Source organism: Equus przewalskii, chromosome 31 (genome assembly GCF_037783145.1).
Source record: "Equus przewalskii isolate Varuska chromosome 31, EquPr2, whole genome shotgun sequence".
NCBI lineage: Eukaryota > Metazoa > Chordata > Mammalia > Perissodactyla > Equidae > Equus > Equus przewalskii.
In genome coordinates, this window is record NC_091861.1 from 5,755,775 (window position 1) to 5,769,664 (window position 13,890).

General features: G+C 35.8%; 1 protein-coding gene across 8 annotated transcripts in view; it reads right to left on the bottom strand.

Moving 5' to 3' along the window:
- The window catches only part of SMYD3 (SET and MYND domain containing 3), a 682,473-nt gene that overhangs the window by 517,950 nt on the left and 150,633 nt on the right, over positions 1-13,890 (bottom strand). For 4 of the 8 annotated variants that reach the window (XM_070602604.1, XM_070602603.1, XM_070602602.1 and 1 more), the window contains exon 2: positions 875-938. The exons of the other annotated variants lie outside the window; for them this stretch is intronic. In XM_070602604.1, coding sequence (XP_070458705.1) covers positions 875-938 — 64 coding nt within the window. The remainder of the gene's footprint in view (positions 1-874; positions 939-13,890) is intronic. 8 annotated transcript variants of the gene reach the window in all.

Here is a 13,890-nt window from a genome sequence, read left to right on the forward strand (position 1 = left end):
TTGGGGGGCAAATGAAACAGACACACCACCTCCAATTAGACTTTTATTATGACACAATTCATTAGAGCATAATTACATTTCTTATTAAATGATTAATCAGAAGGTTAGAAGAAAGGTCATGTTGAATGTTAATTATGCATCCTTTAAATAATTTCAAAAATTCTCATAGACTGTTGGTTGTTGTAAATTAACTCAAACTCTTGGAAGGCAATTTGGCATTATCTTTAAGAATTTAAAATGCAAATACTATTTTACCAATTGATACAACTGGGAAGAATTTATCCTACAATTAATTTGCAGAAGTATGCAAAAATGTGCACAAAAGGATGCTTGGTACATTACTGGCAATACCAAATATTGGAAAAAATTTAAGCATTCATTAATGGGGAATTTATGATTGTGGTGCATTCATAAAATGAAATAAATGTGATAATATAAAAAGTTCCTATAGATAGATTATCAAATGAAAAAGAAAATCAAGGTGCACAAGAATATGTACCATAATAACCTACATCTGTTTTTCTAAACAAAGGATATACATATATGAATGTATTCACACAAGAAAATGCTGGAAAGACACAGAAGAAACTTAACAGTGGTTATCTCTGGGAAATGGGACTGAGGTTAGGAAGACAAAAAGATGGGAGAGGAGTAAATGTTTACTTTTCTTTCATGATATATATAAATTTTATATATAGTATATACATAATTTTTTACCATATACATATATTAATTTTTTAATTGAAGAAAAATAACAAGTTAAAATAAATCAAAGACTGTGAAGAAACAGAAATAGGCCAACAGGCATAACGGAGGACAAATTTAAGAGTAGAGAACTTGAAGGTTTCGCTTATGCGCAGCTAAACACTCTTACCTGACACTTAGCACTACAGTATTTGGCAACTCGGCACTGAGAACATCGCATCAGCTTTTCCTTCCTGTTATAAAAATAAATTTCACATTAGGAAATTAGTGAGAACCATACACGTGATTGAAGAAAGACAACAAACCAACATACTGACGCAAATAATTTCTGCTCACTCCATCTTTATGGTCCCTTAAGATTTAGATTTCACACTGATGAATATCTTCTTTCACCTTCAACGTGAGACATGTACATAATAACTAATGTTCTTTATTTTTAATTGTGGTAAAATATACATAACATAAAATTCACCACTTTAACCATTAAGTGTATAGTTCGGTGGCATTAAGTACACTCACATTGTTGTGCAACCATCACCAATGTTCTTTTTACCATAAATTCAATTAAAATAGAGATTCCTAGCTAGACAAAAAGTTTCACTTTGTAAGATTTTAATCTCTTCAAATGACATTCAGAATCCAGTCCACCAACTAGTGAAACTATACTATATCCTTCCAATACAAAAATTTTATAAATCTTAACTTACATAGTTTAATTATGAATAGACACCTTCTGGGAAATGATTTTAAGATTCCATTAAATTCAATTACTACTTTAGACATGCTAAATTGAGATGCTCCAGAATTATGTCTCTCTAAATCACCTGAGTAAGAAAAGATGCAAAATGAACAAAAACTTGAATTACAAAATAAAAATAATAAATATGATGATAAAATTAACAATGACAACAGACAGGACTACAGATACTTTAAAGATGTCCAAGAGCATTAAAAATCAAACTATAATTTTAACCCTATGACATAATAAGAACAAATATTTCTAAGCACTTCTGATGTGCCAGGTTCTGTTCAAAGTTCTTTACATCTATTGACTCACACTTAACTTCAAACAGTCCTATAAGTAAGCAGTCTGATTATGCCCACTTTTGAGATACTTCAATACATTTTCAAGAGATTACAAAGTAGATTGAGTAGAGCAAACTAAGAAAACACACCATAACGTACACGTAGCAGGTGAGATCGAAAGGGTAAGAACAGAATCCTATAGAGAATCAGAACTTGAATACACTAGATACCTCACCCCTGGAAGACAAGAGGTGAGATATGAGACATAAAACACGGGGAGAGGTTAAAGGTCTAAATAAAGAAAAGTCAAAACGCTTCCCACCCACAAGTATAGAACTGTAGCTGCCAGATATCAACATCCCAGACAACAACCCAAACCCAAGCAACCTGGCCCTAAAGTTCTCACTTTTAATCATCATGCTATACGACCACTCTTGGATGAAACTGGAGAAAAACAAAATCCATCCACAGGCTATTTATGAGACACACTTCAAATAAAAAGACATACAAAGGTGGGATGAAAAGAATATGCCAGGCACATATTAACTAGAAAAAAGCCTGTGTTAACTATATCAATATCAGAAAAAAAAGAGACTTTAGGGTTAAAAATATTATTAGAGATTTAAAAAGGTCAATATGCAATGACAAAAGACTCCAATCACCAGGCATTAGGTACCTAAGAACAAATGTACCCAGTCTCAAAATATATAAAGTGCAAACAACAGATCCAGAAGGAAGAAAATGAACAATATATGATAAGTTAATACATATAAGGCCCTTAAAACAGTGCCTAGAATATAGTAAGTACCATATAAGTGTTAGTTATGACTATGAAAACATATAAAGTCTTTTCCAGGAATTCATAGATCAAGCAGATAAAGCTTCAGGAGCTCTATAATTTACTTGATTCATACAATACACAGACCCTTGCACCTGGTATATGAATATGTATTCACATATTCTTTTCAAGCACCTACTAGCCATTTACAAAAAGTGGCCACGGCCTAGGCCACAAAGCAAATCTCAAAAATACCAACAAATCAATATCACCTAAATCATTTTCTCTATCCATGAGGGAATTAAATTAGAAATCAGTAACAAAAAGAAACCCAGTAAAATCTCATGCGTATGGAAATTTAAAAGCATATTTCTATATAATTCAAGGAACAAAGAATCACAATGAAAATTAGAAAACAGATTAAATAATGAAAAGCTATATAGAAACTTATAAGATAAATCAAAGGTAATACAAGGACATTTATAGTTTTAAATCTTTATGTTAAAAGAAGAATAACTGGTGCCGGCCAGTGGCATAGTGGTTAACTTCGCACGCTTGGCTTCGGCAGCTCAGGGTTTGCGGGTTCCAATCCTGGACACAGACCTACATACCACTCATCAAGCCATGTTGTGATGGCATCCCACATACAAAATAGAGAAAGACAGGCACAGATGTTAGCTCAGGGCCAATCTTCCTCACCAAGAAACAAAAGAAGAAAAACTGAAAATAAATGAGTTAAACATGCAAATCAAGAATTTACATTTAAAAATAATGGAAAACATAAGGTAAGAAAATATAACAGTAAGACAAATATACAAAATGAAATAAAACACAGAGGAAAAACAAAGCCAGAAAGACTAATTAATTACATCAACAAACTTACAAGATTATTTAAGAAAAGAGAAAAGCCACAAATACTAGGAAGAAAATGGATTCAGTAGAGAGTTAAAAACAAACAAGAGAATTCTGGAGAAATGACAGCCGTAATATAATTTTTTTTTTTTTTTTAAAGATTGGCACCTGAGCTAACAACTCTTGCCAATTTTTTTGTTGTTGTTGTTTTTTCTCCCCAAACTCCCCCAGTACATAGTTGTACACTCTGGCTGTGGGTCCTTCTACTTGTGGCATGTGGGATGCCACCTCAGCGTGGCCCAACGAGCGGTGTCATCTCTGTGCCCAGGATCCGAACCAGCAAAACCCCAGGCCGCCAAAGTGGAGCGCGTGAACTTAACCACTCGGCCACGGGGCCAGACCTTGCAGTAATACAATTTTTAATCTCCTAACTCTCCCCATAAAAAATGACAGAGCAAATAGAATAGCAAAACCTAACCATCCCTCCCCATCCTGGAAAACATCTACAGCAAACCCAAAAATATGGGTGAGCAGAAAACAATACTAACAGCTCCAAGACTTGAGTTAAATCAGCATCTTTGTGGGAAAAAAACAAGAAGGCACCTGGGCTTCCAATGGACCTGAAAAGAAAAGCAGCCCCAAACTTCCAAAAGACACCCTGTGGAAAGCGTGGCAAGCCAATCTGAGAACTGCTGCCAAAACTGGGAGAAGATCTTCCTGCAGGAACCCTCCTGAGGAGGAACTCACCGCGGCTCGCCTAAATCCTGCCTTCCTCAGCCCCTCTCATTTTCCTTCATTTCCCTTTTTCTTGTCTAACTTATTGAGAAGCAATTTCTGTTGCTTGCAAATAAAGATTCCCAACTATATCAATGGTTTGCTCCTGATTTTAAAAAATAATTAGCAAAGTCAAGGTACCTAAGAAGATCAGTGACGCATGCTAGCAAGTACTAAAATTTTGTCTTCTCACACCCATAGCTATCAACCATAGGCTTTAGTGAATCTTAACATAGAATTTTGGCAGAGTAAACAGCAAGATGATTCAAAATACTTGAATAATTTAGTTGCCACTTGATGTGTGAAAGAAATTCCTTAACATGAGTTATTTAAATGTTTGGGGTTATTTTTACATATCAAATAACTAAACAAATAAATTTAAGTTCTTAAGTTTCAAAAAAAGGTCAACTGAATCCAAGAGAAAGGCTGTGTGTCCTTGATTAGACCAACCACTGAGCCTTTGAAAGGTTACTGCTTTTCTCTTTGGATAAGGTTCAGCATCCTGGTAAGGTTTCCCTGCAGAGAAAAAACTTGGCCAGCAGTGAGAGAGGAAAGTAAGTAGAAGAAACACACGCACCAGACGGCTCATGAAACATTCTTCTTTTTCTCTTTAAAAAAAAAAAAAAGCACATTTCCAATTGAAAGTTAAACCTGCATTTTTCTTTAAAAAAAAAAAAAGAGCAATCAGAAATGTATATGTCAAATAAAAAACAAAACTAATTAGTAGTCTTACAGAAAAAGGACTACTTATTTTAAATAGCTCTGTAACCAAGAGCCTTCTAGGACGAGTTCAACTGATCCAATCTCATCAACGGAGTAAGTAAGAGTGGTTTTTCAGGAAGTTGAGACCTCTTGTCCAGTTCAGGCCAGTTGCGACCACCAATCCATTGTAGGGGAGGAAGACATTTCCTCTTCCCAAATGGGGGTTCGTCTGGCCGGAGAATGAATTAAATTCACATGAGACAGAATAGCAAGAGAAAATTAAACAAAGCTTTATGAGGAACCATAGCCCGGGGCCTTTCTTCCTGAAGGAAGAAAGGGCACCGAAGAAGTGGGGTGCACAGAGTGATTATATACCCCCAAACAGGGTGTTTCAGATGTGATTGAAATGTCCCTCCCACAATAGTCACAAGATTGCCCTGTCGGCACAGTGCTTGATGGACACAGCAGGTAATGGTCTGCTATCTCAGTGGGTGTAGCAGGAGGCAAGTCTATGTCTGGAGCTGGGCGGTCACAGGTGAGCACAGCAATCAGTTCCTAGCCTAAGGATAGATGCTTAATCCTTAAAGAAATGCCAGCGTTGGGAGGCGGAGGGAAGTTAGTTACAGGAGGTTACCAGACAAGCACAATAAAATGCAGATTTTAAGTCCTTGCCTTTGGTATTGATTAAGAGTTTTTAGAGAGAAGGTCATCTCCTTTCTTCTTCCTGGTACAGAGAGGGAGGCACCTTTACAGATAGAGATTTACCTTACAAATGTAAATATGTCCTAAGGAAGGGCAAGTTCCATTCCTCAGAGCCTCCTTCCCTGTCCCAGTTTATCAAAAGCAATCAGCCTCAAATAATCCTGATGCCAAAGAGACATATCTTGGGGTGGCCAATTTCAGGTCCTCACACCATCAACTGGGCCAGCGCAAATGCCCAATAAGTGACCTTTTTGACATCATATTAGAGTACATACAAACTCTAATATGCTATCCAACACAGTGTCAAATCAGAGAAAATTCTCAGGTTACTCACTGTGCCAGATACAGTGGTTCATGGAGCATAACAAGTGAAGTTTTCTCTTCCAAGTAAAACCTGGGCCATAATTAGTTTCTCCAACAGCGTAGGCAACCAAAATGTGGAAAAGAAACAATGGAGCAAAATTAATCGATCTTCCGGTGTACAAATTAAAAAGTTATATGTGGATATAAGAGAAATCACTGTCTCTAAGAAATCAAAGAGGAAAGGGGATTAACCGGACCCCGCAAATCCCAACAATTAGAGTGCTATTTAAGGGAACATCTCTCTGTCCTTCCTGGTTATCAGCGGAAAAAAGCAACCTACTGTTTAGAAACTCTGATCTAAAGTAAGGCCAGTTGCCAGGCAGAGGGGAAGAAGTTTCCTGGACAGGATACAGACAAAGAAATTCTAGTGACTCTCAAATTTCTCCCAGCCCTGGCATCTGCAGAAACCATTTTAAACTTCCTATAGAGAAAAAAATGCATCTACAACACATTCACATACAGCATCCTTATTATACAGGGCTCTTTCGTAGCAATGTGTCTTGGCCCCCTAGAAGTCTCCCAGTGTGCCTAGCAGTTGAATCTCTCCTTCAACAGCCATCTCACCATGGAAGGTAACTGGCTCACTGATGACCAATGAGGCCAACACAAAGGCTAAGATACCACAGGGGAGCCTGGTGATCCTCTTGTCCTCTGAAGCACACACACCTGGATAGAGCATTGCCTATACAATCAGGAAAAAACCCCAGAGTCCAGGGTGTGTCTTTGCAGCCTCTTTATTCAAACTGAAGATCCCTGCTCAGCAATCTTTTGCACACTTCTCAAGGACCAAAATTTCGTTTGTGGCTCATCATTGTGACCATTGGGAAAAAATCCAAGCTGAGAAAGAGGCCAGAGTACACTTGGTAGAGCCTGTACTACTTACCACTGCTAAAGAGTACTGACTTACAGGGTATCTGATTTAGTACCCCATGCCTTTATTCAAGTTCTAAGGAAGAGTCTCTGAAAAGAATTCCCATAAAAATATTTTCTTCATACAATTAAGATATGCTCTATGGAGTATGAGGAATACCAAATATCATGATGGGCAAGCTCTTGTGAATAAAGAGCTCCATTTTTCTAAATGGAAAAAGCCAAAATAACTAAGTAAATGAAGTCTAAATATAATTTTTAAACAAAGAGACCACAGAAATAACATTTCTTTAAAGAATCTTTATGTTTATAAATATCTTTGAAATATCAGGCTCCTGATCCATTAGAAATGTTAATGCCATGAAACTAAGTGCTTGACTGTTTCTCCCTGGAAATTTCTACAGCAAATGAAATTCTACACTATGAAAAAGAGATTATCCCAAATATAATCACGGTATTCTATCCAAGGGTACTGTAATTAGTTTTACGCTGACCAAATAAAATACACTGGAAAATGCTAAACACAAAGAACTCCCTTTGGCATAAATATTCATAATAATAGAGTAAAGAGATCTTCCATTTTTGTTTCAAAATGGTAATTATGTTGGTATGGGCCCAAAGGCCTTTTGTTAAATTAAAGAGATTCACGTCCACCATCCACCTAACTATCAAATGGTTTTCTGGGTTGTTTTTTAAAGATTTTAGTTTTCCTTTTTCTCCCCCAAACCCCTAGGTACATAGTTGTATATTTTTTTTAGTTGTGGGTCCTTCTGGTTATGGCATGTGGGATGCCGCCTCAACATGGCTTGATGAGCAGTGCCATGTCTGTGTCCAGGATCCAAAGTGGTGAAACCCTGGGCCGCTGAAGCGAAGCACTTGAACTTAACCACTCGGCCACAGGACCAGCCCCACAAATGGTTTTTAATATAAAGCAGCAGATGTATCAAAATAATACAGATTCATAACACAGAAAAGTCGAATTGGTTTGGATTCATTTTTCTATGTTCCCTATCACTTTATTTCACATTTCTAACATTTAAACTACAAAGCAAAAAAATGTAACGGTTAATATTTCAGGGAAAATGAATCTATGACTCACAAACACTATATCTTCCTGGGAGAAACACAATCAATTTAAATCCACATTAGCACTTAGAGAAAAAGCACAGCCAAGTATTTGAGCCAACTTAGTAAGAGAGGCAGGCCATCTTACTTCACTACTTCCCTTTCCACTGTCCTCAGTCTCCTAAAAAAAGCTAGTGTCTCTTGGAAACAGTGCTACCAGATGAACACAAACTCCAGGTGTCGATTAGACAAGTGTTCATTAATTGGCCATCATGTGGACATCACCAGGCAAGGTCCTGGATGGATGACTGTGGAGAAGGCGCTAGAGTCACTGCTTCTAGCAGCTCACAGTAAAGGACAGATCAACACATGCCACTTGCAGAACAAGCTGCAATACAAAACCGCGTTTTGAGAAGTGACACAGACTATAGGACCCAAGTTCAGACAAAGGAAAAGTCACTAATAGATAAAGAGTGAATAGAAGAGGATGGTAGGGCTGTTCTAGGGAAAAAGGAAGACCTCATACTTAGGAGGGACAATGTTTAAGCAGTTTAGAGCTCAAAATCTACAGTCTAAGTGCTATGGTCTGAATGTTTATGTCCCCCCAAATTTTTATGTTGAAATCCTAGCTCCTAAAGGTGATAGTATTAGGAAGCGGGGCCTTTGGGATGTGCTTAAGTCATGAGGGTGGAACATTAATGAATGGGATTAGTGTTCTTATAAAAGAGACCCCTTACCCCTTCTACCACACTAGGATACACTGAGAAGGGGGCAGCTATGAGTCAGGAAGAGGGCTCTGACCAGAATACGACCACGCTGGCACCTTGATCTTCTACTTTTCAGCTTCCAGAACTGTGAGAAATAAACTGTTGTTTATAAACTACCCAGCCTGTGACATTCTGTTATAGCAGCCTGGACAGACTGAGACAACAGGCCCACTGCCTACGAATTACAACCTTGTAACCTCTCTTAGCCTCAATTTCCTCCTCTGTAAAGTGGGAATAAGTGACTGTTGGGTGGACGATATGAGATAATCTATATAAAGTGCCTGTGAGCACAGTGCCAAACAAAGAACCCACACAGAGTTAAAACTGAGGCTGCTGAGTACATTTTCAAACTGCTAAAGGTAATTTTGTCTATTCCTACGCCATATCTGAAAAGAGATTCTTGTATACCTCTTCCATGGTTGCCAAAAAGGCAAAATCCACATATGCCACAAATCTGGTCATCTCCATGCAGGTACACAGACAATTCACTAATACCATTTTTTGAAACCCACATGTACCCATAATAGTTGGCTCTAATTTCAAATTTTCATTACCATCATAAGAGTTTCACTGTTAAATCTACATTCACTGAAGTTTCCTTTAGTATTATTTTTAGTTTGATCAGAAAAATTCACTTCTGCAATTATGCAGAAGTATTATGCAAGGTAATGTCTATTACAAGTTAAGGAGAAAATTCAGATTTTTACAAGAACATAGATCTAAACTTCTTCATTATATAATTCTTCTCTATAAAATTGGACACTGTGTGCTGTAGGTCACTCTAGCAGCTAATAATTGAAAACTGGTGACTTCCCGGTGTTTTTCAGGCAGAACACATACGAGTAGCCTGAAGAAAGCTGTGATCAAAATGAACTGCTGAAGAGGGATTTGTTCAAGCCACAATATCTGTGTTTCTAAATAGGAAACCTCTTCAACCTGGTCTAGTAATACAACTTGATAAGTCCAAGAGATGTATTTAATTTCTCTAAGTCTTCTTGAAATCTAAAATATGAGGAAGAAGAAAAAATCTGATTTCACTCAAAGACTGAAATCAGATACTCTTTAAATACATAAGTATTGCTTATTTACATATAAATATCACACAGCAGATATATAAAAATAAAAGTACTACGGGAAAAATTTCAAAGAAGGTATAAGAATGTTTGATCAACATTTTCATCAATATACTATGACCTAAGCCTTCAAAATGGCAAAAGATGTCCACCTTGATTTCAGTTTCAGGAAATACTTTGTAGGGGTGAATTATCTATCATGCTTCTTCTAGTTAGTCCTCTAGTTAGAAAATGAAATTTATCAGCACCATATTTCTACCTTGGCTTTAAAAGTGAGAAAAGCAAAGCCAAATACACTATCTAATTACATTAATCTGTTCATTTCAGAGGCCTGGAAGCATCTTTCCCTTCTGCCTGTTTTAAAAATTTGCTCCTCTACGTTATAATTAAGCATATTACTTTAACTTTTACCTATAAATTGCTTCAAGTTCTCTTGGAAGTAAGCCATAATGAAATCTCAAATAACTCAATTTTGGAGAATAAAATATAACTTTAAGTTGATAAAGAAAGTGTTCTGTGCTGACCTAGTCCTAAAGAAATCTCAAAAGAAGAGGCCTTAGGAGACAGAATTAAATGTTTCACCTGCCAATGTATTATAATTAATTATAAATTCTTATTGGTTTTTATAGAGACAATGATCTTCAGCTGACAGCCATTGAGAGTTAACAGGTTAGCACAAGAGTTTTCATGTCTGTCTGCTCCTCCTATAACAAGCAGGTGGTATGGCCAATAGAAAGCTCTCCCACAGCACCAAAATATCGCCCTCACATATTCTATTTATCAAACACCCATCTGAGTTTGAGAATATCTTGTGATAAAATGTAGACATCCCCCAAAAAGGCTTATGACTACAAGTGATTTGCAATTTAGTGTGAATTACTTTAATCAGATAACCATATTGCTTTTCTTCAAACACATAGTTGAGATTTTAGGAACAGAAATTTTGCTTAGAGTAGGTATAGAAAGGACAGATAACTACCAGAGTGTTGTATATTTAAAAGGCCTAGGGACAAAATGGAGGAGAAACTAAGACAATGCGCCAAAATGGGAGTTAGAAATGCACAAGAAGGAAATTTCATATGCCCTGAATTTTGGACTCAGGCTCAGTATGCTTTTAAGTATGGAACAAAGAAGGTAACCTGAGCAGAAAAAATTCTGAGAGTAATGTACTTTAATCCTGGCTGCTTCATTTATTTCTCTGCAACTACAGGTAATAAACATACTTCTCTGTCCTTAAAGTTATTCTAATCTGAAATAATAATAATAATAATGATAATAATAATGGCTACCTAAAATGTTGAATGGATTTTTTCATATCACATATACTTTGTAAAACTGTTTTTTTAATGTGTGAAAAAAGACAAAAGAAATAGGTCAAAATGTTGAAGTTCTGAGTGATATGAATTGAGATGATTTTATCCTTTTTCCTTTTTTCCAATTTTATATAAGATTATTTCATTTCCATAATCAAATAAACAAACTTTAATGAAAAGGCAATATGTTTCACAGGTTTCACTTCATCTGACACTTCATTTTTTATCATTTTCTTAGACTTATTTAACTTGAAGTTCACCCAGATAAAGTAAAATTTCTTTATTCTTTTATATGAACTTTTACTTTGCACTGTAGTTATCCAATCAATACATTACTTTTTAAAAGGTTCAGACTCAGACAAAAAAATTCTTTGAGATATAAAAGAAATCAAAGGCTGCTTCAAAAAATGACCCTGTCATTCATTCACTGATTCATTCTTTCAACAAAAATGTACTGAGCCCTTTCCATATGCCAGGTACTTGATTAGTATATGGCAGGCACAGTCTATTGCTTACCCAACAACCACTTCACTCTTCCCTGCCACAGGAGCTTTGATTTGTTGAGACAGCAAACAGAGAGCTCTTGATTTCAGAGAGGATTGCCAACTCCAGGGAAATAAATCATGGCTGGTCTAAACTAATTAAAATCTCATGCCCATGGCCACTGATTGCTCTAAGAGTAAGCCATGTTTACGGTTCTGGCTAATGACTTGTAAAAGGATACAGTTGATCATCATTATTTGTGGATGTCTTATTTGCAAACTTTCCTACTCATTAAAATTTATTTGTAACCCCAAAATCAATACTTGCAGCATTTCTGCAATCATTCATGGCTATGTGTGGAGAAGTAAAAAATTTGAGTTATCTAATGTACATGTTCCCAGATGAGGCAAAAGAAAAAAAAAAAAATACTCTGCTTTCTTGTTTCAGCTCTCACACTGTAAACAAGAGTCCTTTTCATGGTCACATTCTTCTCATTTTTGCACTTTTCGTTGATGATTTCACTATTTTAAATGTCCCACAAGTATAGTACTGTGGTGCTGTCTAGTCTCCCTAAGTGCAAGAGGCTGTGATGTGCCTTATAGAGAAATTATGTGTTAGATAAGCTTTTTTCAGGCATGAGTTATAGCACTGTTGGCCATGAATTCAATGGTAATGAATCAACAATATATATTAAATAAGGTGTCTTTAAATAGAAACACACATAAAACAATGTTACGTATTGATTGGTTGACAAAAATGTTGTGACCAAAGGCTCATAGGAACCTAAACCTGTATATCCCCTAGGAGCAATGGTTCAGTATTGGCTAATTCAGTGTGGCTAATTCCATGGTTACTTTATAAACATAACTACTGTGAACAACAAGAATCAACTATTTCTAGTGAGAAAGGCTTTTTGCCCTTTTCAACTTTCTCAGTATGAGAGGCAGCCTGAGAATAAATGCCACCAGAAAGATCCTGATAAGAGTGAATAGCCAGCATCTACCAATCTCCAGTTTTTGCACGAGAAAAATAAGTTTCTGTTTAAGCCACTACAGTGGAAGTATATATACAAAGATATAACAAAATGATGCTTCCTCCTTTTCAATAAACACACGGTACAGTGCTCCTGAAACAAAACACTTAAGACATTCTACATTCTAGAATATCAAGTCCTATGAATGCTTTTTATTGTGCATTCTAGTCAAATGGAGTAGCTTACGTTATTACCGCTTTTATTTCTGCCTTTTAAGGTTAAGGTCAACAGATCTGCAATAATATGAACTAATATCTAGTTCTTAATAAAGTTTGCACTTAATTTTATTACATACTTATAAACAGAAATATACTTACATTCTCAAAAAAATCATTTTATTTGACACATGAGCTAAGGAACATCTGACAAATATATACTGTCTAATTCATGTGTAATTATGTATCAATGTGTATGAGTGTGTGCATATATTTGTATATAAAGATATATCACAATTTATTTTACCATTCCATATTGAAAGAACTGACATCATGTCCATATTGATAGACATTTGGGTTAATTACAATTATTTTACTATTATAAACAATACTACAATGAACACGAACTGTGCACATACGCAGTGATTTTCAAAACTATTTGGTTTCAGTCAGACTAAAAATTACTGAAAGACCCCAAAAAGGCTCTATTTATGTGGGTTATATCTATCAATATTTACTGTATTAAAGAACAAAATAAATTTTTAAAATATTTATTAACTCATTTATAATAATCCCATTATGTGCTGACATAAATATTTTTATTAAAAAAAGCTATATTTTCTGAAACAACAATAAGTTAGGAGAGTGACACTGTTTTACATTTTTGCAAATCTCTAATGTCTGGCATAATAGAAAGCAGCTGGCTTCTCACTTATGCTTCTAAATTCAATCTGTTGAATAATCTGATGTCACGTAGTTTCTGGAAAATTCCACTGTATACTAATGAGGGAATGAGTGTGAAGAAGGCAAATAACATCTTATTATACATATAATAACATATTATTAAAAAATAACATTATTATAAAAATAGTTTTCACCTTATAGACCCCCTAGAGGACCTTGGGGACCCCCATTTTAACTTCCACTGCTTTAGAGTACATATTCCTAGAAGTGGAATTGCTGAGTTGTGAGAATGCACATCTTCAACTATTTTACATATTGACAAATGGCTCTCCAAAGTGGTTGTAGGAATTTACACTCTCACAGCAGTATAAGGAGAGTTCCCTTAAATCCATATCTTGTCAACCCTTGATATTGTAGGTCATTTTACTTCCTGCCAGCCTGACGGGTGGGAAATGTTATCTTGCTGTGCTTTCATTGGGCATTCTCCTAACAAGTAGTCAGAGTTTGAGCATCTTTTCAAGTTTATTTAACATTCATAGTTTCTC